General features: G+C 38.2%; 1 protein-coding gene across 2 annotated transcripts; it reads left to right on the top strand.

The window, feature by feature from the left end:
• Positions 1–59: 59 nt before the first annotated feature.
• Positions 60–22,745, top strand: LOC121323224 (septin-2-like). 2 transcript variants are annotated; one of them, XM_041264142.1, is made up of 13 exons: positions 60–211; positions 2,474–2,520; positions 4,056–4,170; positions 4,369–4,455; positions 4,875–4,998; positions 9,329–9,463; positions 10,514–10,631; positions 11,222–11,323; positions 12,183–12,328; positions 14,030–14,152; positions 19,035–19,095; positions 19,611–19,693; positions 22,023–22,745. In XM_041264142.1, exons 2-12 carry the CDS (start codon positions 2,497–2,499, stop codon positions 19,689–19,691), a joined length of 1,116 nt encoding a protein of 371 aa, XP_041120076.1. In that variant the 5' UTR covers positions 60–211; positions 2,474–2,496; the 3' UTR covers positions 19,692–19,693; positions 22,023–22,745. The 2 variants fall into 2 exon arrangements, with proteins under 2 accessions (XP_041120076.1, XP_041120077.1); XM_041264143.1 differs by having other exon boundaries at positions 61–211; positions 14,030–14,113.
• The last annotated feature ends 5,170 nt before the right edge of the window (positions 22,746–27,915 follow it).

Genomic DNA, 27,915 nt, shown 5'->3' with positions numbered 1-27,915 from the left:
CTCCTTAGTGGCTGGCGGTGCTGCTGCATTGTGGGCCAATGGAGGAGCTGCCCTCGGTGCATTCTGGGTTCTGGGTGAGTGAAGCTGACTACTGTTTGCTTTCCGGAATCAGAGAAATTTGGGGGTTATATTTTACAAACAGAAGACCTCTTACTCCTCTTTTTACTAGTGCACGGGGTTCCTACAGAGTTGACAGTAAGATTCTGATAAGGTGAGTTTTTTAGAGTAACTGTAATTTGTATTCACAAAGAAACACATTTTAATGTTTTAATATGGCTTTTCCTGTCACTTGCACATAGCCGTCATCGCACAGCTGGTTTTGTCGTGTCAGACTAAGAGGACCGTCTATCTTCAAACATCGTCATCATGAAGTAACGGAATTCGACAGTTTCACATATTTAAACACTTAAATAATTGTTTGATTGGTATTTTAGTAATACTTGTAGCTAAGAGAACATCCTTTTTGAACTGCAGTTAAAGTCGGATATATAGAAAGAAAGATGTATTACTTCATATTTAAATAACGGATTTTAAATTTATTGTTAGCATTATGAGCTCACTGATCAATCATACACCAGATGCCGGATATGAAATGCTACATTAAAGATATGTATTTGTTGATATTAAACATTTTTAAATAATAAAACCAATTGTGTTCATTTCTTTACAGTATTACACTACAAATATCATTGTGCATTAAAATTAGAATATGGACACGAGGCTTTGTATTTAAGGGGTTAAGTCACAGTGGGCAGATCATTTTTCTGTGGTTATTTATAGAGGGGCAGCTCCTGAACAATATTCATTTCTTTTTTCTTCAGCCCAACACTGATTTCAGGGTCAAAACAGCTGGCATACATGCCAGTGTATTTTAGTTGAGTAAGTAACATTGTATTTAAGGGGTTTAAAATCACGTTGGGCTGAATTTCTCTGTGGATATTTATAGAGGGGTTACCCCTCTGTGAGAATCAACTTTGCAGTCAGTGGCCCAGAGCGATTTAACCCAAAACACCCCAGTTACAATTTGTGTTCCATTTGCTGTATGCGAATAAGAAGCTGAAATCCGCTGTATGTGCCATGTTTGCCCACTGTTTTCATATCAAAATCGGTGTTGGGCCGGAATAAATACCCATGGATGACATAGAGAAGTTCCCCCTCTGTGAGAGTCAACATTGAAACAAGTGGCCCAAAGCAATTTCACCCTTGAACTACCGCGTGTTCAATTTGTGTTACATTTCTATGCGAATAAGAAGCTGGAATGCGCTGTCTCTGTCAAAATCAGTTTTGGGCTGGAATAAATACTGTAGCGATCCTGGTTCCCGCAGGCAGGCGCATCACACAGGGCGAGGCAATCCACACACAGGTGGAGGGCGGGCGCGAACCCGGGACCTCTCGCACTAAAGCATTGCGCCGATAGACGCTCCTTTCCAAGGAACCAGTTCTTTTGTACAGTGGTATATCGGGCTTATGTCTTTGTATGTGATTACATCACCTACCTGCTGCTGCCTTCCCCCGTGCACGCTACACTCTTCTCTGCAAGCCTCACGTCCGCCCTGGACTTGCTCACCAGGCTACAGTCTGACGAGTGCGTGCAGGGGTACGTGCATCCCAATTCTAAAACCAATATAACGATCCCGGGTTCTCGCTTGCCCTCCGCCTGTGTGTGGATTGCCTCGTCCTGTGTGAGGCACCTGCCTGCGGGAACTGAGGTTCGCCACAATACATATGTGGGACGTAGAGTGGTTCCACCTTTTGTGAGAATCAACTTTGAAACAAGTGGCCCAAAACGATTTATCGACTGAAATACCTTTTGGTGCTTGGTGAAGCCAACTGTCGTTAAACAGCCTGGCCCTGCAGATTTTGTATATTTGAACACTGTTGAGTGTTATTGCGCTAATAAATGGCACCCCCAACTATCCCAAAGTTAATTAGTTATTCCTGAGATAATTTTAAGAGTTCCTGGCTGTGCTAGTATGGTGACATATAAGCACAGGTTGGAACACGTGTTAGCCAATGAGATTGCTCCCTCTATTGTTTGCCATTTTATAATGTTACATTTTTGCACTTTTTTTTTTTTTTTTTTTTTTGCTTTATTTTCTTTCACATACTCGGAGTGGGAAGTTATTCATGTTACTGGGGAAGTCTGGGCAACCCCGTGAGGGATAGCAAGGAAACAGGAGAGCGTCACCGGATAGCAGAGGGTGTGGGATGCTGCAAGAGGCAGCACCTTTTATTTGTAGTTTGAAATACACTCTCCCACAAGTAAACGATTTTTAAATGTATACTGTAGGCTGTAGATATTGGAGAATTCATGACTCAGTGCACATCTGTTTAACAATGGGTGTAGTCTATAGCACATCTACTTTTTAAACCAGTACAAAAATAAATAGCGTACATTTCAAGCTGATGCATGTGTAATATCAAGCACTGATACTACAGTACGTTGTTGTTTTTTTTTTTTTATCATCTTTAGGTTGAAACTCTACCCGGTTTATAATGTCTCAAGCTGACAAACTGAAGGTAAGCATGATTTGTCCTGTCTAACTTTAAACCCATTCAATACAAAGGGCCAGATTTAACAAGGCATGGCATTCTTTTCAACTAGTTAAGAATATTGACACTCATTCCTGCATCTGTTTCTTTCATTTATTTATTAAGCACCTGAGACACAATTAAGTTAGTGATAACCTGAGCATGAGAGAAACTCTTAACAATGTGGTGCAGGTTTGAAATATCTTAATTTATCTTAATTATGGATTCTTCTTGTTCTTCTTTAGATTGTCTTTGTAGATCATTTTCTGCTTCAGTTATCACATCCTGGTGACTTTAAAACTCCTTTAGCCTCAAACCAGCTTTTAAACAGATCTCCAGTTTGAGCTGGTACACTAGAGTGTAACCATTAACATGTTCCCCTGCAAGTCCCCAGTGGATGAAAGAAGTGCCACATTTATTCTGTGTGATATTTCTCCCATCAAGCAGTGGCAGAGCGTTGCATGGTTACACTGGTGTTTGAGAGGCCACAAGGTGCTTTTTCAAGTTCTGAGTTTTTTTTTTTTTTTTTCTGAAACAAACTGATACAAAGTTCAAAACAAAAAGAATACATTCAGTAAGATAACTCTGATATTTCATACCAAGTTGCTCTTTAAATTAATTGTAGCTAGCACAATATTTCCACATACTTTATATGTGCAGTTTGTAAAAAAACACACATGTTGCAAATGTATTTTCATTTTAAAACAGATCTGGTACTACACAGTGAAGGGGTGGGGCCAATTTCACCCTGCAAACAGAGATCTCTTTAACCTAGTGTAATACCAGATATGCTGTTTTCTTTCAAAACAGCACATTTGCACACACATATATATATATAGTGAATGTTGTCTGCAGTCCAGTAACTTTAAGGTTTGATGTTGATTTTTTGATGGAGAATGTTTGCTGTGCTGTCAGCTGTCCAGCTGCTTGCCTTCCTGTATCAACAATCCCAGAGTGACCTGGAGCCGACCACACTCTGTCTTTCGACTTGACAGTCTGAAGTTGGATTTCCTTTATTTTGCCAGTCATTCGTATATAAAGCAAATAACTGAATATTTTAACAGTCACTCGCATTGTAATAACCAGGGCCCAGTGCACTTCTAGAACTCAGCAGGCTGCTAGCTAGCAAAATATCTTAGCTGTCTTCTCTGCTTGTTTTACAGAACAGTATATTTTGCAATAATCTGTTAGGTCTGATTGTACAATTTATATGCAGTCAATAATTATTAAGGGTCATTCTGACTAAGATCACATATAATGGCATCATGGAGAGACATTTTAAAGTGTGTTACCCCATCTGTTCCCAAGATCTCTGTAGATGAGAATGTGATTGGATCAGATATTACTAACATTTAAAAAATGTTTTACACCAATATTGCAATAAATTAATCGCTGTATTGTGGCACTGGCCTGGATTAAGGTGAAATTTGGGACTATATGATTAAAATGTACTGTATTAGTGAGGTCAGCTCCTATATATTTTGGTGTCGGTGGTTCCTTATCTCTACCCCTGTCGTATACAGCAGGGCCAGTTCACAAACCCAGAAACCCCCGGGTATGTGGGATTCGCCAACCTGCCCAACCAGGTCCACCGCAAATCTGTTAAGAAGGGCTTTGAGTTTACCCTCATGGTCGTAGGTAAGTATGTTTCTCTCCCATATATTTTCATCAAGTGGATTATACTGACCCATATGGAATTTAATGGTCAAAACTTACAAAATGCATGTTATGATTTTCTTTTCAATTAATAATGACAGCATTTTACAGAAATACAAAGGCCAATATGCTTTTGTTCGGGCAGGAGCAGATCAAGCAAATCAGTTTTGTGTCTTTCAGGGGAGTCTGGTTTGGGAAAGTCAACCCTAATAAACAGCCTGTTTCTGACAGACCTGTACCCAGAGAGAGTCATCCCAGGAGCTGCAGGTAAGGGGGATATTATGAATCCCAGTGAAGGGGGTTATACTCTATGTATCATACTGTATTTGTAAATCCACCAGAAATTCCATTACAGAAGTTAACCATTTCACTGCCATTGTTTCAACAACTATGTAAAACAGCATTCCATCTCAAATGACATTCCCCCTTTTGATTATGACCCTGGGATTCTTTGCTTTTGTTCCCAAAAACTACAATTACTACCACTTGCAAATTTCATGGTGTAATTGGTGAATTTATTTAGTGGTATTAGTTAAATAGCTAGTTACTATATTACCCTGTCACTGTAAAACAACCCTCAGTTACAACTGATTTGAAGCCATATTTTAGTGCATCTTGAAGTTCAGCAGATCTTGGTTTACCAGACTCTCTTATACTAACCTGCTGCTCTCCTCTGCTTCTGCCAGAGAAAATCGAGAGGACCGTTCAGATTGAGGCATCAACAGTGGAGATTGAGGAGCGTGGAGTGAAACTGAGGCTAACTGTTGTGGATACACCAGGATATGGAGATGCCATCAACAGTCAGGACTGGTATGTGATCCTTAAGGAGCAGGTAGACTGAGCCCTGGAGGCAGACCTGAAAGAAGAGAGTCCTCTGGGGACATTTTGTACTGGTGTTAGTCTGTTTTAATTAATTGTGGTTTGATATATACTGTGGCATTTTTTGTATACTAATAACATTATAGAAAAGTTGAGTAAATGTCAAATCTTCATGCCCATGGTATCTAGTTAATCTACTGTTGAAGCTACTTTCCCTATATGCCCGTATTGCTCATATTTCTAGGATAATTTGTTTCCACTTAGCTTTAAATAGTATGGATATAACATAGTAAAAAGAATGCCAGTACAACTAGTACCATTATCTATCGTCCAATAGATGGGAGTCAATTTACTCCAAATTGACTTGTCTCTTGGCCATCAGGTAAGTCAAAAGGAGCTACTATTCCTTTTTGCAACACAAGCTAGACAGAAAGAAAATGAAATTATACTTTTCCAACTGCTGAAGCAGGTGAAAAGCAGAATACTTTAAAGAATAAATGTGTTAAATACAGTGCTGGAAACAAATGTGTTATACACACATATTGAAACTCACTGCATAGGACTAAAAATGAATATGTAGGGCTAAGTCAATGTTTTTGAAAGCAATAAATCTTTTGTACATTTCTCACTGCTGCTCTGTGTGCTTCTGCAATCTGTTCCACTGGTATACAGAAGCTGTTCTTTAGTGATAACCTGCAGACTTGTCTTTTTTGCAACCCAGGAAAGATGGAAAAAATAAGACTGATATGTTTGAATACTGTACCATAGCAAGTAACAAAAGCAGTATACTGTAAAGAATGCAGTGAGGTGATTCCAGGGATTCAGTGTGTTTTGCACCTCATTGCTGCTGACTTAAATTGCAAAATGCAAGTAATATCGTTTTTTATAATGGTGAATTTTAAGTGATTATTTAAATTAGTATTAATGTAAAGTTAAAAAAAAAGACTATTTGTTTTAGCTCTGCATAAATGTGACTAAGAGCCCTAAACAACACTTGAACCAGCCCTACCCCTTTTTAACAAATTCTGTTGTGTTTTGTTTAACCATGTCTAAAATGTAGAACAGATTTAAGCATATCAACATGCTTTATGAATAAGAGACCAAAAATAACCTCAGGATTTAAGTGCAGCAACATGTTTTCCTCATATCTTGGAGATAAACATGCTTTATGAATATAGCCCATAATGGTTTAGTTTCTCGCGGTACTTTATGAATATTGTCTGTTTGAGACAGTGGTGTCTGTCATTCACAAAGGGCTGTTCATTATATACCTACTGGGTTCTACCAAAATTTTAAAGACAAAATCTCCTGGGTGTCCCAGCTTGAACCACGTACTCTTCCACATGGGCTCCTTGTTGTGTGAACCTCCTTTCAGCCTCTGTTCGTTGGTTATTTTGTTTTCCTTTATAGGAACAGTGTTCTGGCTTGAATATTCCCCTCTTAAGCCCTGTGAACGAGTGGTTTTCAGAGTACAGGTGATGCAGGTGCTCCAACAACAACAGACACAAAGTTCATGGTTCAAAGTAGTTATTTATTTTTGTTTCCCCGTTTGCAACTGGTTAAATAATAACACTGGCTCCACATAACAATGTGTATAGCCAGCATATAAACCACGGGGTTCAGTCCTGAAAGAACACACAACACAACACAACACAGACTCTTCTCCTGACAGTGAGTGCTCTTAGTGCAGGTGTGGTGCAGGGCAAGTATAGTGACAGTAGTGAAGTGTAGCCCAGGCTTGATGCTGGCCTGTAGCGACGGCTCCCGGGTCGTGTTAGCTGTCTGACAATGACAAACAAACAAAACACTCGCGATACACTTTTCACAATCTGTTTCCTTTCTCTGTCTTTAGCATAACCACATCAAAGGAACAGATTACATCGTCACATCCCCAATTATAACCTTAGTCACGCCCCCTGCGATAGCTAGTTCAGTCGCGTCTCCTCCAATCCATGACTGACACATTGCGTACCGCATTAGGGCGAAGACTTTGGGCATTCCTGGGTAGCTGGCTTCTGACTGACCCTGGAATGAACTGCCAGACCATCCAGTACGAGGTACTGTGTTCCTGTTATACAGCGCCCTCACAGATCGGGCGGGAGATTGTTGACTAGGATTAATTTGCTCTCTGTCACAAGCACTTTTCCTTTTTTTTTTAATACCAACCAGATCACCCATTCTTAGGCCTCTTTACACAAGTGCTTTGTTGCTGGCCTTTCACCTAAATAAAATTGGTATTAATGTTGAAGAACTGTTCTTGTTAGTTTTATAACAAGCTAACGCTGGGACCAGTTCATGGTTTCTTCATTTCATATTCTCCTTAGCTGCCTCACATATCAATATCATTGTTCTTTTGACTTCTGCAAAAAAGTTGCTGGCTTATTCCAGCATGCTATGGTTTCTTCAAGCCGTCTATAGATAGCAAACCACTTCTTGTTTAGCAGCCTCTTTTTCTGCAGTCAGGGCCTTCCTGCGTGGTCACCACAAACACAGCCATTGCAGATTGTAAGAGAGGTATTGCCTAACCGTGTCTGGGCTTGCACAGGTTTCAGTTTAACTAAGCAGTGAACTTTGAAATAAGTCTAAAATCACCAAGATGTATGGTTTGGACATTTATGTCAATATTTATACCTTTTGAGTATAACAAGATGTATTCTGCTATATGTATTTTAAAAAAGAAATACAATTATAACAAATACAGCCCTACGGTATGAGAGATGTGTTTGAGTAAGTTACTTAAATGTTTGAGTAAACCAGCTGCCCCCCCCTCATAGCCCATTTCATATGGAGACTTCATTGTTTTACTGTGGTGGAAGATCCTTGGGCAAAACTATACCTTTCATGGATGATGAAGGTGCTTTGAGACTGTTCAGTATCGTATGATTCTCTTGGTCAAGGTCAATCGTTGGTGTCATACAAGAAAGGTAAACCTTTTTTTGGCAGTAATTTGACAAAGATCTGGCCGCTGCAGTGTCAAAACTCAGAGATCTTTATGTAGTTGCTTCGTATTTGCTGAGTTTTGTATACAGTGCATACTAAGTGTGTTGTTGATCACTACAGTTCAGTAAAGGAATGACAAAGAATAAAGTGAAAATAGTTTTTCATGGCAAACACTGATGTGATCCTAGCAGTGGCAGATCTTTCTGAAGGATTTTGTTTAACTGTCTCCTACCTGAATCTCCAGTTATTGTATGTATGTACTGTGTGGGCGAGGAACAGCACAGAACTGCAGGAAGCTGGTGAGATCTGTGCAGCAATGCTTTCGTCCAGAGAGGAAGTGGGCCTTATCAGCCATCTGGGAAGCGTTTTCTTTCACCCCTAGATGTTCGGCTGCTCTCAGTCATGTGTTATGACTCTGGTATCCTGTGAAGCGTCACAGCCCCATGACAAAGGAAGCATTTCAGTTTTTGTAAACATTTAAAGTTTACTTTAAAGTTGGAGTCAGCATGGTTCATTGCAATATGTTCTCTAATGCAGACCATTAAAACATGGTTCTAGGTCGTTTCTCACAAGGGCCTTTTTAGTCATCAATGTGAGACTAAAGGTAAGAGATGGAGACTAATTTGAGTGTGTCTCACATTCTACACCTGTGTGAGCTTCACTGCTGACAGTTGTGTTGTGATGGGCTAGTTGAGTTGGTTGCTGTTGCTGCAATGAGTCTGGTGGGGATTTTTTTTATTACAGGGAAGCTATGGAAGGCGAGACTAATAGTAATCAAATTATCCTTACTCATCTTTCTAGTCTCACATTGATGGTGCAAAAAGTTTTTTGGAGAATAAACTAATAAACTAGAAGCATGTTTTAATTGTGTATAGTAGAGAAACTAGCATCTTCTTTTTTTAATCAGTTTCAAGAATGTAACAAAAAAAAGAAAAAATGTAAAAATAGCTAAAAACTTGGCTATTAAGACAAAACTGTCAGCAGTAAACATGAAATTTTATTTAAAAACCTTTTTTCTGAATAAAACAGTAAATGAGACAGTAAAATCACTAGAGACCTCAGTTACAATAGCTAGTTGAATTTAAGTTGTGTTTTATTCCTCTTTTATTACTGCATGAGGCAAAATGTAATTACTGTTTCCTGCCTGTATCACTTAAGATTGATGGAGCCCTGAAAGTCTTTCTGGAAATTCAGAAGAGCATCATCACAGCTGACGTACTAAACCATGAGTTTCAGCGTTATGTCCACCTTCTTATACATTTCTGTTTTGAAAGGATGCATGGTTGTTTGTTTAGTATGGTCTTCTACATGATGAGGCGATACTAGCACCTGCAGGTTGTTATTTATATCAGTATGAATGTTTTCTTGTTCTCTATTTCAGTTTCAGCACAATTATTGCCTACATTGATGATCAGTTTGAGCGGTACCTTCATGATGAGAGTGGACTAAATCGCAGGCACATAGTGGATAATCGAGTGCACTGCTGTTTCTACTTCATCTCTCCGCTGGGACATGGGTGGGTACCTCACTGCCTCCAGTGCAGTTTGCAGTGTCTCTGATCCAGGCTTTTAGAGTATAATGTCATAACACATAGAAAGGAAGATTGTAAAAATACATAATGGTAGGTGTAAGCAAATATGCAGGTTTATAGTATTAGCTTGACCAATAGCTGGCTGCGCTTGGGAACAAAGAAAGTTGCCAACTGCGAAATGTGTGCGTTGGAGCTGCTGTGTGGATCTGACAGGCTATATTTTAGGATTGAACCAAGATCTCCATTAGCATGGCTTTCCCCTGATTTTTCTAAGTATTTCATTCATGACAGTTATGTATATTTTACTTCTCCTTGTGCTTATTTTTTTAATTTGGTTTTTACACAACTATTAAATAATGTGATTGTCTTTTATTATTTTTAGAATTGTCTAGCTTTTAGAAGGTTTCTTTAAAGAGTAAATAGCTTCAAATATAATTTTAATGTCTGTTTTTAAATTTCCTATGTTGTGGTGTTTTCAGTTGAGTTTTTCTAGATTATGTTGCTTCAGTATTGAGTTATAATCTAAGTCTGCCTTTACCTGGCATTGGAGAGTGCTGTGGTGTATTGTCACATGATTTGAATGGACTGAGAAAGTCTGTTCAATCCTGGTACTTGGCATTTTTCAGACTAACTCCAAGCAAGTGGAAAGCAATGTAAAGGCAGATTCAGAGAATGTGAAAACAATGTTTTGAGCAACAGAACACAAAACCAATTGTAATGGCTGAAAACACTATTAAATAGAAAGGGGACTTTACATTTAAATGCTATTTGAAGCTACTTGCTCTTGGTGAATTGCAAAAAGCATGAAGTTAGTTTATTTGTTGTTTAGTTTGCATTATGGGTAGAGGGGAATGCCTTGTGTGTGTATGAGAGAGAGTGACTCCATATTTTCTATAGTCACTAGTGTTTTCCAAAAATAACATTGTTTAAGAAAGATTACAAAATGACATCAAAATGTGTCTGTCTGGAATAGCCCAGGGTTTCTGTTTTGATTGCTATATAAACCCTCAATATTCCTGCCTGTGCCCTCTTCAGAATGAAACCTCTGGATGTCCAGTTCATGAAGGCAATCCACAACAAAGTGAATGTTGTCCCTGTCATCGCCAAAGCAGACACCCTGACACTGAAGGAGAGGGAGAGACTAAAGCGCAGAGTAAGTGACCACCTGAACTCCAACTACAGCCAGCTTCTATTGATGACTACAGTACAATCAGCTTTCAAGATGGAACTTGCACATGCTAAGTCATGGCTTTTATCCCTAAGATGAATCATTAAACATAAAAAGGTTTTCTGATTAAGTGCCAGTTTTGAAGCAGGGAGTGTTACAAGTTGATTAGACAGCTATGTGTGATATAATTATAATCATCTGTCATAATTTTTCAAAAAAACTCTGGGACGATCAGGTACTCAACAACAATGAGATCCACATTCAAGTTTTAGACTTTCTACACTTACCTTTGTTCTAAGGGTTAGCTGAGGTTTACACTGATTTAACATCAGAGCTGAGGAGAAAAACATAATGTTTTCTATACATAAAAAAAAAAAAAAAAAGTTGTGTGGTACCAATCTGAAACAAATGTGGGAGCCAGACAGGATGGTGCTACTTGGCATTTCGCAATCCTGTATGGAAAACAGGGAGCCTACAGGATGAACCCTGCTAATTTTAAACTCAGCTTTTATATTATTTAAAAGAAATGTAAGCAGTTGCTGCAGTATCTGGTCTAAATGCTTTTTCTGTTTCAGATCCTAGATGAGATTGATGAGCACGGCATTAAGATCTATCACCTCCCTGATGCTGAATCTGATGAAGATGAGGATTTCAAAGAACAGACCCGTATTCTTAAGGTACAAGAGCAGGAAGTAAATGAGGCCTGAGCAGTGGAAGTTTTTGTTGTTTAGAGGTGCTGTTCCAAAACACCCAGTCTCACTGAGGGGCCCATAACACTCCGGGGCACCATTTAACAGTTATAGCAGTGCCTGTGCCTGGAAAATGTTTTGGGTATAGTGCAAACTCTTTGGGTTTATAAATCTTAAACAACATGTCCAATTGTGTTTGAATGTGCTGTAAACATCCACACCTAACTTCTCTAGAACCCAGCTAGCATTTTAAAGTTCTGGATGCATAAGGGTATGAAAAACGCTGGAGTTCTTACAATGTACTCTGTTAAAGATGTGTTTTTTTTATTTGTGAGAGAAACACATGTTGAACATGTTGCTGTCTTAGCATGGGAACATTAAAGTGATTTATCAAACGTATTTTTGTTTTAAAACATGATGTCTAATGCACCACTTTCATAGTCATTTCAGGGCCTTTTTTACTTCCCAAAGGCTGACGTGTTTTGCAGCTTGTAAGTTGCTTGATCCCAAAACGCTGCTGAGGTGAAATGATCTAAGAAGTACAAGTGTAACAAATTAAATAATAAAACAACAAACAAAACACAGGAACATAGTAACAGGTACGGAGGCCAAAACAAACAGATTAAACAAAACAATGTAAACACTTTCAATACCCTGTGTGTTTAAAGCTGAGGTGCTGCTTTCTTGTAAACACACCACACAAAACCCAATGTTCCCAAAACACATCTGTGCGCCAGGAGGGCTTTCATCCTGCCACACAAGTGTGGTTTATTTCAGTATTTTGATAGCTACAACCACTTTAAATAGAATATCTGTTCTTCTTAACTAGTAATATGTCCTGTTGCAGGCTAGTGTCCCGTTTGCGGTGGTGGGATCGAACCAGCAGATCGAGGCGAAAGGGAAGAAGGTACGAGGTCGTCTGTACCCCTGGGGTGTGGTGGAGGTGGAGAATCCCGAGCACAACGACTTCCTGAAGCTTCGCACCATGCTTATGTGAGTCCTGGAAGGGTCAGAAGAGTAGTGTTAGGAGAGGGAGTTTAAAAAGAATGACGTTCCAAAGGACAGTCCTGGTTAGATTTCCATCTAGAGTTCCAGTTTGTACAGTAATCCCTGTAATGTTGCTGCTCTATACCACATCAATTATAGCTAGGGCTTCTGATTTTCGGTTTTAACCGACAAAAACCCGATAACACCCATGACACAAAAAAACAAAAAATGGAATCGGCGGATAGCCAATAAATACCAGAAAAAATTGTGGAAATGGTTAATCAATTCACGTTGACTGTACCCTTTAACCATTAAATAAAACCTACTACAAAAATAATAATAAATACGGTTCCCAGTGCTGCTGGGCAGTGTCCCGCCTTCCTGACTTGTATCTACCATTGGTTCGTTCTGAATACTTTAAACCCTCCCCAGAGGGCTCCCAAGTGGTGCATCCAGTAAAGGCGCTCCGCGCAGATGTGCCCTATAGCCTGGAGATCGCAAGTTCAAAGCCAGGCTATGTAACAGCCGACCATGACTGGGAGTTCCTAGGGGGTGGCGCACAATTGGTCGAGCGCCTATAAGCTGCCCAGAGCTACAGCATCGGAGGACAACGCAGCAGTGGCTGCATGGCAAGTCTGCAGTGTGTAAAGTTGCGGGCGGCTGACGGCACATGCTTCGGAGGACAGTGTGTGTTCGTCTTCGCCCCTCTCGAGTCAGCGCAGGGGTGGTAGTGGTGAGCTGAGCCTAAAAATAATTGGACATGATTTAATTGGGGAGAAAATAATAAAGAATAATTGCGACGACTAAATTTGTATTTAAAAAAAAAAAAAATTAAAAAACCTGCCCCAACTACTGAGTAACCACACATTCCTACATTTCTGTGGGAGACTCCACTTGCGAGATATAAAACAAGAGTACAATCAGGATGGATGCTTGTTAGTGGGATTTAAAGCTGTATTACAGTTAAGATATAGAGGACTTAAAATAAAATTGTGGGGAAATGTACAAAAATGTCTACATACAAAAACCCCAGAAGAATGTGCCCGTGACCATAGGGATTTCGTTGTGGAAGACAGCAAAGGAAAGAAGGTACAATTTAAGTGTGCAAGTACTATTGAGTTACCACTGTACATATTTTGACAGAAAAAAAAACTCAAGCATTTTGAAAAGTAACCGAAAACACTAATTTCATACAGTATATCAAAAACGAAAACCCTGAAAAAAAAAAAATTCAAATATAGCTAAAAATAAGCACCAAAAAATTGCTAATAAAACCTGAAAAGAAGCAGCCCTAATTTTAGAATATTTGTTATTTATTTCTTTACATTCATTAGGAATCATTAAGCAACTTATAGATTGTTTTAATACTTTAATACATATATTCCCAGATTTTGATATGATACATTTTCACTAACTTTATCAAACTGTTTCAGGAATTCATGTCATGATGGAAAATATTTCAAATTGGTTGCTCAGTATTTCACAGTGAGTGATGTTAAATGCACAGGTTTTGTTAGATGTGGTTGGAGGTGTAAAGCAATGTACATGCAGTGTAAAGTATAATCTTCTGCTTGGCGGCTGAACGTTGCCTGATTGTATTCACCAAGCTGCAATGAACTTCAGCATTCCCCTGTAAGATGACATATTGATTAATGCCTGAATTGGCTTGGGTTTGGCCAGGATCTAACTTATCTGCCTCTCTTTCAGAACCCACATGCAGGACCTTCAGGAGGTGACCCAGGACCTTCACTACGAGAGCTTCCGCTCCGAGCGTCTCAAGAAAGGCGGCAGGTTGTCTTCCCGTGGTTTCGTTCTGCCTCTGTCTCCTGTGTACGTAGCTGTCTTTCTGTCTGCTTGTCTGTTTCTCTGCGTCTCCACTCCCTCTCTGAGCACCAATGTAGTATGGAACACTAGAGGGGGTAGATGAAAGCAACATGCACACCAGCAGCTGGGTTAATCACTTTGCTTGAGAACAGACAATCGATTCATTGATTAGATTTACTTCATAGATGTCATTGTATTAATTATTAAATACCTGGTCATTAAAAAAAAAAAAAAAAAAAAAAAACTATGAAACATCAACTTTGGAACTGATCAATTTATGCCACAGTCAATATCACAATCTTAAGTGCTTAACAGCCACAGAAAGAAATTAAATTGTGAGGAGTAGCCTATTGTACATATATGATGGTACATTTGCAAGGAAAAGATAATAAGGTATCCATGATGGTAAAGCATTTGCAACCAGCATACATTATTTTCTTATGCTCAAATCTTTTAAATGCAAGACTTTCTAAAGATGTTTGTCCAAAAATCCTTAGAGCTAGACCACCAACTTCTTACCATGCAAAAAAGTAATATCCATGAACCAAGTTGTAACCTGGCTGTTACACAAAAAAGCAAAGATGTGCTCCTGTTCTAGTCTAGTGTTAAGTATAACCTCAGGTTGTCAGCCTCTAGAGTTACTACTGTAAGCTCTTGCAGCCCCTCATTACACCCCACCCCCCATGCACACACAGTGGAACACATCACTCACACAGATGTGAGTTCGTTCTCATACCCAACATACTTGCACAAACAAACACTTGCACACAGTCTCCAGAAATAAACTCCATTTCCTGTCTAACTTCAACAGCTGTGGCAAAAGAACAAAAAAAGCATCAGAACTCAATTGTATTTCAGAAGAAATGGTCTGACTACCTTGCTCTGCAACCATATGTCATCCGCTCTTATGAGTGTATCATTTGCTATCAGTTATAATGGCAAACTAAACTTAAGTTATTTCTAAGTTGAATCGGAGTACATTCAATACAAAAACATATAGAAAATAATAAAAGTGGTACATTGGAAGCTGGTTTAATCAAACATTTTAATTCCATATTTATTTACAATTCCAGTACAGGAATAATCAAATTTGTGATACGGCCCCATATCTCTTCTCCTTCCCAATACATAAACACATATTGAAAGTGTAAAAGTGCAAGTTATACACTGTGAAATAGTGAATAAAACCTACTCTGTTACATAAAGTTTTTTTTTTTTTTTGTTTTTTTTTTTTTTTTTTATTTATATTCATTGTTTTTTTTATTTTTATTTTTTTTTTTTTTTTTTTATTTTTTTTTTTTTTTATTTTTTTTTATTTTTTTTTTTTTTTTTTTTATCTACGTTTTTTTTTTTTTTTTTTTTTTTTTTTTTTTTTTTTTTTTTTTTTTTTTTTTTTTTTTTTTTTGTTTTTTTATTTTTATTTTATTTTGTTTTTTTTTTTTTTTTTTTTTTTTTTTGTTTTTTTTTTTTTATTATTTTTTTTTTTATTTTTTTTAAAAAAATTTTTTTTTTTTTTTTCTGTCCAATCTAGATGCTGTATTTGTGTTTTTCAACCAGGCTTTGTTTTGGCTTCTAAGATTTAAAAAAAAAAAAAAAACCCTCCCTTACACTTCAGTACACTGGAGCTATTGCACAAAAGATAAAACCTCTCAAACTTAAACAGGATTCACAAGCACAGTCTGTGGTGCAGGCCTGCCTCTTGATACAGAAGTATCCTCCCCTCCCTTGTGATTGTCAGTTCAGAGAGGAGCTGACGCTGCTGCAGAGCGCTGTGTGCTCAACAGGGTTCCTAGTCTTTGTGATTTTCATGCTGTGAAATTTTCTACTGCCTCATCTTTTTGCTTTGTCTTTTTCGTGGCTTCCACTGTACTTTTTTCCATTTCACTCATCCCTCTTTTTTTGTGTGTTTCCTATTTTTGATAGGACCGTCATTTCAGGGTTAACAAGGGATATTAGACACCACACAAATGGGGATGTGTTTGGCAGTAAAAAAGGACCTGAAAGGAAGTGATTCTTTAAGATACTGTTGCATGTTAATCTTGGTTAAGAAAGAATAGTTGGCAGAAGCATTGTGGTGACATGTGGCATCTGTCAGAGAAGGCTGTTAAATAAATGTTTTATGTAAATGCCTCATTGTCCTGGGTACAAAACTGTACTCTCGACCCAGTCTACAGTGACATCACATTATCCCCTTCATATTAACTTGCATATGATGTATAGAAACAAGTACTTCCTGCAAGCTGCATGAATCACAAACAGTGCCTGAAGCAAAAAACATCCCTTATCGGAGTCCTGTAGTAAAAGCATAGCAAAGTGTGATAAAGCATAGGCAAGCAATGTAAAGCCCAGAGTAGTATGGTAAATCATATTAAAAAAAAAAAAAAAAAAAAACATGGCAATCTATGGCAAATGAAGACTATAACCAGGGAAAACTGCTAAATATTTATAAAGGGTAGCCTATATAGTCGGCATATAGAACTCTGTTTTTCTCAGATTTACTGGTACAGAGCTTAGTGTTGATCGTGGAGTGAGTTGATTAAATTACTAAATGCACTAATTGCTTCTACTGTATATATAATTTCCCACTGTTTCTAATAATGTGTATACTGGACAGTACATTTCAGAGCTATGTTAGCTGATTTCAAATACAATAACTACTATAAATGTAATTTCCCATATCTGTGTGTGATTCTCCCTATCATTTTATATACCATACTGTAGCACGAGTGACTTGTATAGAATACAGTAGTGATTCATTGATATATCCTGGTTTTGGGGGCTGTTATGCCCACTGCTGAATTCTGCAATTGGTGAGGTATATAAAATGTATGCTATGGGTGTGAGTTATCTGCTGAGAGACAGGGAGAGGCATGGAGGTGATGACGACAAATGTACAAAAAGCAAAATAAAACACTGAAAATAAAAGTTGATTTGAATGCTGCAGGCGTTACTCTGCTAATCAGTGGAGGCTCTGCTTGCACACATTGGTGCTATACTTTTATATAGGAGTCTCTGAACTAATCTCTGTTCCTTGCACAATTAAAAACCTGACCCCAGTTGCACGCACTCATCTGCGGTTTCGGCGTCTTCTTTTGGAGCTCCGATCCCAGTTAGACACAAGGTGGTCGAGGATTTTGTTTTTCACAATTTGTTGTGCAGGTAGCGTGGACCTTCTTAGTCCTGGGCCTTGCAGCAGCCCCGGAGTGTGTTAGTAGAATTTTCCAATCATGACACACCCATCTGATGGTTACCCTGCTGGCGACTAGCCAATCGCAAGCCGCTTTTCCCTGCAAGTAAACACAGCAGGTAGGATGTCCCAGACAGAGCGTCAAACGTTAAACCTCACAAACGAAAATAAACAAAGCAAAAACACTCTTTCTCATTTGCAGGGTATCAGCCCTGCCACAGTATGTTTGTATCGGGTTAAATCTTGCCATACTAAAGGTGGGTTGGTGCCATTGCATAATATATTGCTAGGCTGTTTTGTTTTGGGCCTATTGCAGCCAGGGACCTCATCATTGCAAACCTTGTAGAATTTACTGTGAAGTTGACCTTCCCAGGTTGTAGGAGCTAAACATGCTGTGTCAACGTTTGGTCCTTCACAGCAAGGAAAGCCTTAAAAAAATAAGATTTACATTTTCCAAACAAAATAAGAGTTTAAATGAAGTACCTGTCATTTATTTTTATTGTGAACACCCTGACAACTGTTTACACTTATAACTTTAAAATCTGTTTCAGCGCTGTTTTCAAAATGTTTGCTCTAGTGCACTGGTGTTTGAGATCTGTCCTCTAAATCAATGCAGGAAAAAAAAACAAAAAAACATGTGCTCTGGCTTTTCTTTTCCATACCACATCATGGATCGTTATTGCTGTGTTACCTGTTTGACAATGCGGGCAATGATCCTTGCACTATCGACACTAGAACGGACATTTTAAAAAGGGATTTGAAAGAAAAATTCCAGGTACGTTATTTAAACAGTTGTAACAACACGTGATGACGTGTCACGCTATATTCGAAACCCTGCTACTTACTCATTAAATGGGATGTGTTTGTTTTTATTGGTTTGCCTGTTAATGCAGTCAAAACTCCTTTTAGTTGAGGATATATTTTTGATGCTATTATTAATATGTATTCCAGCTCACCCCCCTCCTTTACTGAAGAGTATTTTTATTTGGTAATGACTGACTCATTCATTCTAATGTAGTTACAGTGTGTGCTAGGCTCCATTCCTTTGTACTACAAGTTAATTGTTATGCAGCATAATCCATTGTCTTTTAATACTTTTCCTGATGGTTAGAAAAAGCTTGAACTTGGTACCAATTAGGCTTTTATAGGTCATCTATTATCAAATTGGTTTCAACATCTATGAAAGTTTCCTGGATGATACCAAGAGGTCGCAGTTTGTGTCCGTTGTCAAGGGTAGGTTGGTTGGCTGTACGACAAGAACTGTGTGTGTCTGCTGCATGTCAGCAGTACTCTTGTCTTGTAACTGTTTAAATAAAGACGTGCGAACAGAAGGTTAATCTCTGGAGGAGAGGGTGTTTGAGGGGCAGTTACATCAGTATTGTGCAATCTCAGGACGTTTTAGGTGTTTTATTGTGATGATTTGCTATGCAAACAGAAGAGGGCACTATTGTGTTATAATCTTGTAATACCACAAAGCCTCAACCACGGAATCTGAAACAATAGTTTGCACAGTAAGAAGCTGAGTCACTGCCACAGCAGTATCAAGGGAACACCAAGTGGCTTTGAGAACACATTAAGGTTCACGGAAGATACTTGGTTTGTGGTTGCCGATCCCTATCCCTCAGATTTGGGAAGATGCTGACGTAGGTGGGTAAAACAATAGGCGTGCTTCTAACTGGCACTTTTTTTTGTGTTTTACAGGAAGGGTGCGGAGACTGTGGAAGTGGACAAGGACATGATCCTGATGGAGAAGGAAGCTGAGGTATCATTTCAGAATGGTGTTCCTCTACAGAACCATAGCTTGGAATTGAGCACAATTAAATTGAACTTTGAAGTCCAGTTAGTTTAACAAACTGATGTTCGCCAACAATGGCCCAGATTTGGCTGACCATAATCACGCATGGTAGTCTAAACACTGAATGCAAGTAGTGAGAAAGTTGTATGAACCTGTCCTTGTATTCCTATAGCAAAAAAACACTATAGCATTCAGTTATAGTGGACAAAACAATGAGTTCTTTAGTTATTTATGCAGGATGGATTTTCAACCTTTAAACTGCGTATAACAAGAAATATTAATGCTGCTTTATTTCCTGTCTGAAAATATGTTTAGTGTATTTTTCAGTGTTTTCAAAAGTTTTTCAGTTGCACTCCAATTGTGATAAGGGGGTTAAGTTTCTATGAAATTGTTGGCTTTCATGATCCCAGTGTTTCCTCGCTAGAGTTGCAGGTGCTAGCAGCGTGCCTCTTGCTGACCTCTAGTTTGTGTTTGTGTTCCAGCTGCGGCGAATGCAGCAGATGATTGCGAAGATGCAGGCCCAGATGCAGAAGCAGGGAGATGGGGACACAGACAGTTTGTAAAGGTAAAGGAAAATGTTGCTGTGTTTTATAATGTTACACACAGGGCTTTCTCATACCTTCTACCAATACCACAACAGTAAAAGAACAGAAAGAAAGAAGTCAGGAGCCAAAGGGACAGCTGGGGAATCGACGCAGAGCCAGGAAATCTGATCCAGCAGCCTTACTAACACTATACTGTATGTGACATCACAAAGGGTTGCGTGCATGGAATGGTTTATCAAGCCACACTGTTCCTGCTTAAAGAGTTGGGATATCTTAAGAACTGACTAGATAAAGTCTGCTACTAGGAACCAAGCTTTTATGAAATTTTAGAGTAGGGCTGGGACGATGCATCGAATCGTTGGAACAACCATCAATGGTTGGAAAAAAAAATGCATCTATCGGTTCATTAATAGGACCGTTTTTTATTAGGACCGACAAAATTTAAATCGACACTCTTATTCCTTGCCTTTCCTTTTGGTTCCTTTAACACTAGAAGTCCCGCGGCAGACATTTTGGCGGTTTTTGGTTTTAAAATGTAATTTTCTCCAGTCGTGTAACACGTATGGGGCTGCGCGTTCATGTACCTTTCTGTCCGTATGTATTCAATATTCTCACAAAGCATGAAACGTGGGAGTGCAGAAATAAAGGAGATATATTACATTATACCTAAAAGCCCCGGGAGCAGTCACATTGACGGCCACACAGAAAACAATTGTATTTTGATTATACAGAACGGTATTCTACTTTATTATTTTTATTTACCAGTCCGCAATGTGTTTAACTGTAATCAGATCAGTGTCTACTCTCTGCCTGAGTAAATAACTGACAGTATTGTTTTCAATCAGCCTTTTGAAGGCTGGCGCCTGCTGTTTTGGTCAGTCAATTAGCATCAGAACTAGTTAAAATAAATACCAGAGACCTTGGAGTTTTACAACGCATCAAAATATAGAGTTGATGTTTTGGATCAGATGGCACGGAAGTGTTCATGTGTTTTACAATGTATTGGACCTAGCAACCATCAACTCCTGAGTCCTTTACAAAGAATGAACGGAGAAGAATTTACCATGGAGAGAATACATTTTATAGTTAGCACAGGAACTTCGCAAGAAGCATTTGGAACAGAGGGAGACTGCCAAGCGTGTACCCACAGCTGAAGCTGGCAACCCCGCTGAGAGCCGCAAGAGACGCCAATGCCAGGTTGGCAAGTGCAATAAAAATAAAACTTTGGACAGCTGTGTCCTGTGCAGAATTAGTGGCATGGAGAAGCTCATTATCAAACATATCTGTGTTGATTGATTGTGAACAGCCTTAGACTCAATGTAAAGGAATACCCTTTTGTTGAAAAAAAAAAAAAGAAAACAGAAATAAATTTGGCTTTTTTTTTTTTATAGCTTTTTGTGCTGTGCGCTTATGTAAAATGTTTATTTCTAAGTTTATTTATCTACGTGCTTGCTTGTGAGCAAACTCTGTACTTTGAAACCAGAGATTGTGGATGCCATAATATTTCTGAATAAAAACAGAAAATAAGCTCTGGAGAGAGCGCAGACTTTCTAACGTTGGACTTGCAAATAGTTAAAAAAAACTCCCGGTGGAGTTTTTTTTTTTTTTAATATAATCCAGTTGCTGTCAAGACATCTTAAGGTAAGTCAGTAATATTTTTAAATGTTTTATTTTGTTTGGAGCCTCACCGACAGTGTGATTAGGCATAAATAATTAGAAATATGTAGTTTTAAGTTCAGCTGGAGAAAAGTTTACTTTTTGTGATTAGATTTGATGAAATATATGTACTTATTATTTACACGTTTCTTTTGCGTTATGAAAAAAAATGCATCAATAGTTTTTTTTTTTTTATTATCGTCCCAGCCCTATTTTAGAGCACTGTTAATTACTGACAAAGCAAACAGGCTAATTGATATTTATTTTCTTAATAATATGTCTCATTTAGTTATTAGAATATTACTTTGTTTGGCACTTTACGACTTTGAAATTTGGATAACATCTTTGAGGAAGCATTGCAAAAACAGCAGAGGATTTCTCTTCAGCGTGCTACAGTGGACTCTACTGGCCAGTTGCCTGGCGAGCTCGGGCAGATACTGCAGGGCTGGCCTTGTCTGCTGATCACTCTCGTGTTCCTGGGTGTAAAGAGGCAATTGGCTTGGTTGAGGGGGTCAGAGAATAGCCACAGACCTTCAGTTCTTCTGAGCAGTGTGGGGAATTGCTACGGTAAGGGAACATGATTGGAAATTCTAAATTGGAGAGATCAGGGGTAAAAAGATTGGACACTCTTAAAAATAAATAAATAAATAAATATGAATACATAAATAAGTATGTTGCATGCTTTTTCACCAGATGCAGACCAGTCCGCTCAGTACTGAGGAGAAGGTGTTTCAAGGAAGCCAAGACCCTCTTCAGACTGAGGATCTGCTATACGGTGTTGACTGTATTCAACCCACTCACTGCTTTCTTAGTGTGTTAGTGCTTTGTATTCATTTTTATAAGCAATGTCGTGTCTTGTGTTTTTGTGTTTCCACATTTTTATTTTATTATGTTTTATTATTATTATTTGCTGAACAGTATGGAGAGTTATTCAACAGAAGCCAAAACTTTTAAAAAAAGAAGTCAAATGCTGCTATATTTAAAGCTGCCTTTGCTATCTACCTGTTTTCTGGCCTCTACAGTTCAGCTAACCAGCTCATTAGGAATAGAAGATCCTGATCAAAGTGTGTGATTGGATTCCAAGTTGACCTAGTTGGTTACACTTTGCTCAGTTAAGTATTATGTCAGCTGGTCAGTGATTTGAGGTTTTCTTAAACCAAAGTTCATTTCAAGCCAGTAAGAGTTATGGTCAGTGCATTATCATTGTCAGTATGAGTTTTCATAGGGAGTACAATTAAAATAGAGGGGTGCACAAACATGGAACTAGTTACCCAACCTAAATTCCCCATTACCCCTTTTGCATAATTTCAAAATCTGGTAGCCACCTACCACATTGTACGTAAAAAAAAAAGTTTTCCTGACAATATTTAAAACTAAAGACGACTAATGATGTCACCGTGTAACAATTTATTTTTTTTTGTTCCTGGGTAGTAAGTGTTATTTCCTAATTGCTTATGCCTCAAAAGTATATAAAATGGCTATTATTCCCCACAAACTTTGCTTTTGTGACCAGGACAGTGATATTTAGAAATGTACCTATTTCCAATGAGAATAGATCTTTTCGTTCACGTAAAGTCAGAAAAAAACAACATATGAATCCAAATTAACATGTATTTATTTTTTACAGTATAATCGTAAATCTCGAAAAACTACTCGCTTCTAAATCTTGTTGTTTTTTTCTGACTTTATGTGAACGAAAAGATCTATTCTCATTGGAAATAGGTACATTGCTAAATATCACTGTCCTGGTCACAAAAGCAAAGTTTGTGGGGAATAATAGCCATTTTATATACTTTTGAGGCATAAGCAATTAGGAAATAACACTTACTACCCAGGAACAAAAATTGTGTTATATAGTGTATTCATCGCTTAGGCATATATTTAAAGGCAACAGGGTAATAGATAAACTAGCTGTTTAAAAAGCTAATGATGTCAGGGCAGGTTTGCGTACCTCGAGTTTTCATATCCATCTACACAGGAATACAGAACTCATTTTGATAGGCTTAGGAATTGAATTACTGTATATAAGGAAATACAACATTTTCTAAATAAATTGTGGTGTTCGTTAATGTTTCTAATTTAGTCCACTCCTGAGGAATTCTGTATTCGGTGCTATAAGGGATTGTGTGCTGTAAGAACAGTTCTCAGCAGCACAGGAAGTCCGGTTTGCTTGAAGAAAAGGCTGGACTTGGTTCAGTGGATGTGGCTGAGGGCCTGCCCGAGCCAGAGCACACATTTGATGGTTCAAGATGAAAATCCTGATTTGTTCCTTCTCCCACAATTGTACATTCCTTATTCGTTTTTATGATGTATTTTTCTGTCTCAACTGTTCCTCCTACTGCACCTTTAATGTGACCAAAATTGTGGCACACAAACTTTGAAAATGAAGTCAGTTTTTATAATGGTAATTAATGTCATATCAATAGTGTAACTGGGAGAACCTTAAGTCTATCCAGATCTAGAAAAAGCTCTTGATTAATGATGGATTTCATTCCTGTCCGATAAATAAACGTGGTCCCTGGAAGGAAAACTATTGTTCAATGTATTATGTTAGAAGCTAGCAGTTTGTGCAGGTGAGTTTGCCCTTACCCACATGTAGAAAATGGCCTTTGGGAGGATATTGTCTGGAGACATGCAGTATTTCTTTATTCCTTTGTGGATTCTGGATTGCCCATCTGCCCCCTAATCTAGAGCCTTCTTGCCTGTGCAGTGAACATTCCACTCTATCTTGTTTTATTAATGATGTACTCAACAAGTACTTAACGAGTACCTTTGTCTTGTAATAAAGTTTATATTAAACCTATTGCAGTCGTTGTACAGGATTTTTTATAATTCATACTAAAACATGACAAATGGTCTCAAACATAATTAAGCATTGTCTCACAGTTTATATTAAGCAGCTGCTGCAACTTTAACTGCCAATATATCCGCAGAAACCATTTGAGATGCCAGTATTTTCAGTGTTCTGGAAACTAGCTTGGGAAGGTAGGATCTAAATATAAACACTGTATGCTGAATGTGTTGGAGACCATGTTGTTGACTTCTGACCTAATACTGAGGTTGACTGACGTTCTGTGGTAAACAGACCACATACTGTTTTGTCAGGTAAGTTCCTGCCAGTGTTGTCTTGTAAACATTTCACTGCCTCATTGTTTTATCCTCTATTCATATCAATGGTGCAGACCACAGTTGACATGTATTACACCACTAGCTGATCTCTAATTGTGCATGTCTTGTTCTATTACCAGTAAACAGACTCCAGTAACCACCGTTAACTTGCATTTATTTGCTTAGAAGCTTTTGCCTTTACTGTTCTACTGTGTGCTTTTGTTTTTGTTCTCAGCAAACCCATTCCTTGTTTAACATTGATTTATAAAGGGCATCCCTTATAAGTGTACCACAGTAAATTTGCATGCTATATTTGTAGTTTTACCACACTTTTATGTCATGTATTTACCATAGTTTATGGTTTGCCATGTTTTTTAAAAAGCTTTACCATACCTTGCTGGGCTTTACAATGATTACCTATGCTTCACCATGCTTTCATTGCTTTAACACACTTTGTTGTGCTTTTACTATAGGAAGTTGTTTAAAGGATATGTCCCTCCACACCCACTGAGCTATATAAACCAGTTTTGGCAGGAATGCAGACAATGCCTCGTTCGCAGCAGGTCCAATCTCAAACCCTGTCAGAAAGGAGGATGATTTCTGTTACTGTTACTTAAAAGCTCACAGAACAGTGTGTCCCTGGAGCTTTACGTGGGTCTTAAAAACCAGCGTGTCTAGATAATTATTACCTTTTTGGTATGAATTTTGTCCTTGGATTGATTGGGAAATTGTCTTTGAATAGTGCCAACATATTAAAGATCCTCCCAATGGTTTTATATACAGTTGCCTCATTAATACAAATTCAAAGGGAACAGCAAAAAAAAAATAATCTTGATCAGTCATTCTCATTATCAGGAGTCTAAGCGAAATAGCACAGAAGTGCAGAGACGCTAATCTGAATGCAAGGTAATACATTTCCAAATCTTGTTATTTGTGTGATGTGATTTTGCATCATAAGAAGGCATTTACACTAAGCAACTGCTAAATTTAGAAGGGAGTGAAATTCTTTTAATCCAAGAGAATTTACTACAGTATTTTTAAAGATACAAATGCAAATAGCATGCAGATATTAAATTCTTCAGACCGGTTAATCTGAATTTACAATAGATATTTTTCTGTCTTGGGAAGCAGCTGTACTGTAATGTATTATTTTTATCCTCAGTAGGAGATATCTGTGGATGGACAGTTCCTATGAGCTCTCTGTGTTTCCCCGCTGTGAACTGCACAATCTGCCACGATATATAGTTCCTGGGTTATTACTGGGTTTTCAAAAACATGTCTGGAGGTGAAATCATGATTCACATAACAAACATGAGCAGTTAGAAGTCAGGCTTTTTTTATTACTACTGTAATGTTCACTATTTAGTTGGTCAAGCTATTGTACTGTAGTGAAAGTTATAGCTCCATAATATAGTCTGAGTAAACAGCAGCTGAGGTCAGGATCCAGGAGTTTAAAAGCTGGGATACTGATTCATTGTCTCTCTGGCAGGCTATCATCTTACTATAAACAAGATTGAAATCTCTATTGTGATACAGAACTGATAGAGAGTTTCAATATCTACTGAGATACAGCACTGATAAACAGTCTATCTATGCTGTGATACAGCACTGATACACAGTTTCAATCTGTATGCTGTGATACAGCACTGATTGACAAGGAACAACAGGTTACTTTTTGAGTTCAAGTTCTTTGTATCCAGCCTTCAGGTAAAAAACATTAGTGTATAAACTTAATTGTCAGGCCAGTTTAATGACACTTGGGAGCGAGATTTTGTGTTCCACTGAAGAGAGCTCAGAGTACTGTGTCCAATTCTAGTCACTGCAGCAGCAAAGGGACATTATGGCCCTGAAGGAAGTCCAAAGAAGAGTAACCAGATTAACCCTAGGTCTTAAAGGACTGACCTACAAAGATAAGATGAAAGAACTGAATCTATTTAGCCTAGAACACGGAAGAATTAAGGGGGTCATGATTGAAGTTTAAAATCTTAAAAGGAGTTGCTATAATTATTAACCCTAACCAATTCTTTAAGTGCAGCACAGAAACCTGGACTAGAGGGCACAGATGTGAGGGAGGGGGGACACTGTTGTAAATTAAGTGGAGACAGACTTGGGACAGGGAGGAGACACTGTTTTTCATGTTAAATCACTTAAATCCTTGAAGACCCAATGTGGCAGAGCAAAGCTCTGCCCTTTATAAATTGGCAGGGATGGGGTTAAATTCCCCCTACCTGCCTGGGTTTATTGTGTTCAGGTGGCTGGGGTTGATTCGTTGATTAGCATAATTAACGATCAATCAGCGCCCAGCCACCTGACATAAAAGGAGGCCTCTGCTTCCCAGTGGGAGGAGGGAGCTGAGGAAGCAGGTTGGTGTTTGTGATTTTTGAATTTTCTAAATCCAGTGAAGGCATTGCCCAGCCTGGAAATTTTTTATTTTTGTAAGTTTTGCTTTTTGTTTGGTTATTTGTGTTTTAATATCTTTATTTTGCCCTTGTGCCCTTTTATTTTGTGTTTATTTATAATTAAAGTATTATTTTTTTGAACTGCAGTCTGTCTCTGGGCCTCTATCCACTCGCCAGCCTGTCACACCCAACTTGACAAAGATTTAAGATCAATCAGCTCCTAGGAACCGGAAAAGCTCATATGGGCTGAATGAGCTGTTGTTCGTACATTTTCTTATGTTACTTACATTCAGACTTTAGAAGGTATTAAACTAAATTAGTGGGTAGTTGTTAACCCCTTTTAAATACATCAACCATCACCTGAAATCGAATCCTCCTTGGCAGCTTGAGACACAGTAAACACCTATTCCAATTATCATTGCACTCCTTCCTGCAAGTCATGGGTGGAGTTGAGAGAGACCAGTCCAGGCCTGCATCATCTATCTGGTTCAAATATAGTGTCGAGGTGTATTTAGAGGCTGTATGGCAAATGTAGCTTCTATCCCAAGGCAAAACTGTCATCCTGAAATGAAAATATCTTTATACTTGAGGGAGGAGTGACAAGGGTTGGACAAAAATGAGGAACATTATGGCTTGTGTGCATCTATTATACTGATTATTGTATTTTGTAAATGTATCCCTGACATGTGTTCTGTTATATATAAAAGCTGCATCTCCCTGTTAAATGACTGTACGTTTCAGTCTGTATGGGAGATCTCCACCTCCTAAATTCCCTGAAGGAATTAGAGGCGTAAATAACTGAGGCATAGTCCCACATCCCTCTGAATTGTTGAAGTGATTGTAGCTAATGAAATCCTAGAACTTCCGGTCAACATATCGATCTCAAATGTGCAATTTCGAACAAAACATTCGTATTTCATTTTAAAACACGATGTCTGGTATTGAATTAGGTAAAATAAACCTAGTAGTAATTTGTAGTATCAAATCTCACTTCCTGAAAAATACAGGTTTGTTAAAAAATAGATTTCTTTGAAAATTACATATTTCAGACCCATATAGTAAAAGGGTGTGCATAATGG

Source organism: Polyodon spathula, chromosome 11, assembly GCF_017654505.1.
Source record: "Polyodon spathula isolate WHYD16114869_AA chromosome 11, ASM1765450v1, whole genome shotgun sequence".
Classification (NCBI taxonomy): Eukaryota; Metazoa; Chordata; class Actinopteri; order Acipenseriformes; family Polyodontidae; genus Polyodon; species Polyodon spathula.
The sequence above is the reverse complement of the archived record's forward strand: the minus strand, read 5'-3'. Positions and strand labels throughout refer to the sequence as shown.

Coding starts and splice junctions, on each gene's coding strand:
- LOC121323224 (XM_041264142.1), top strand. CDS start 2,497: ATGTCTCAAGCTGACAAACTGAAG. Junction 9,464..10,513: donor ATCTCTCCGCTGGGACATGG/GTGGGTACCTCA, acceptor TGCCCTCTTCAG/AATGAAACCTCTGGATGTCC. Junction 12,329..14,029: donor AAGCTTCGCACCATGCTTAT/GTGAGTCCTGGA, acceptor CCTCTCTTTCAG/AACCCACATGCAGGACCTTC.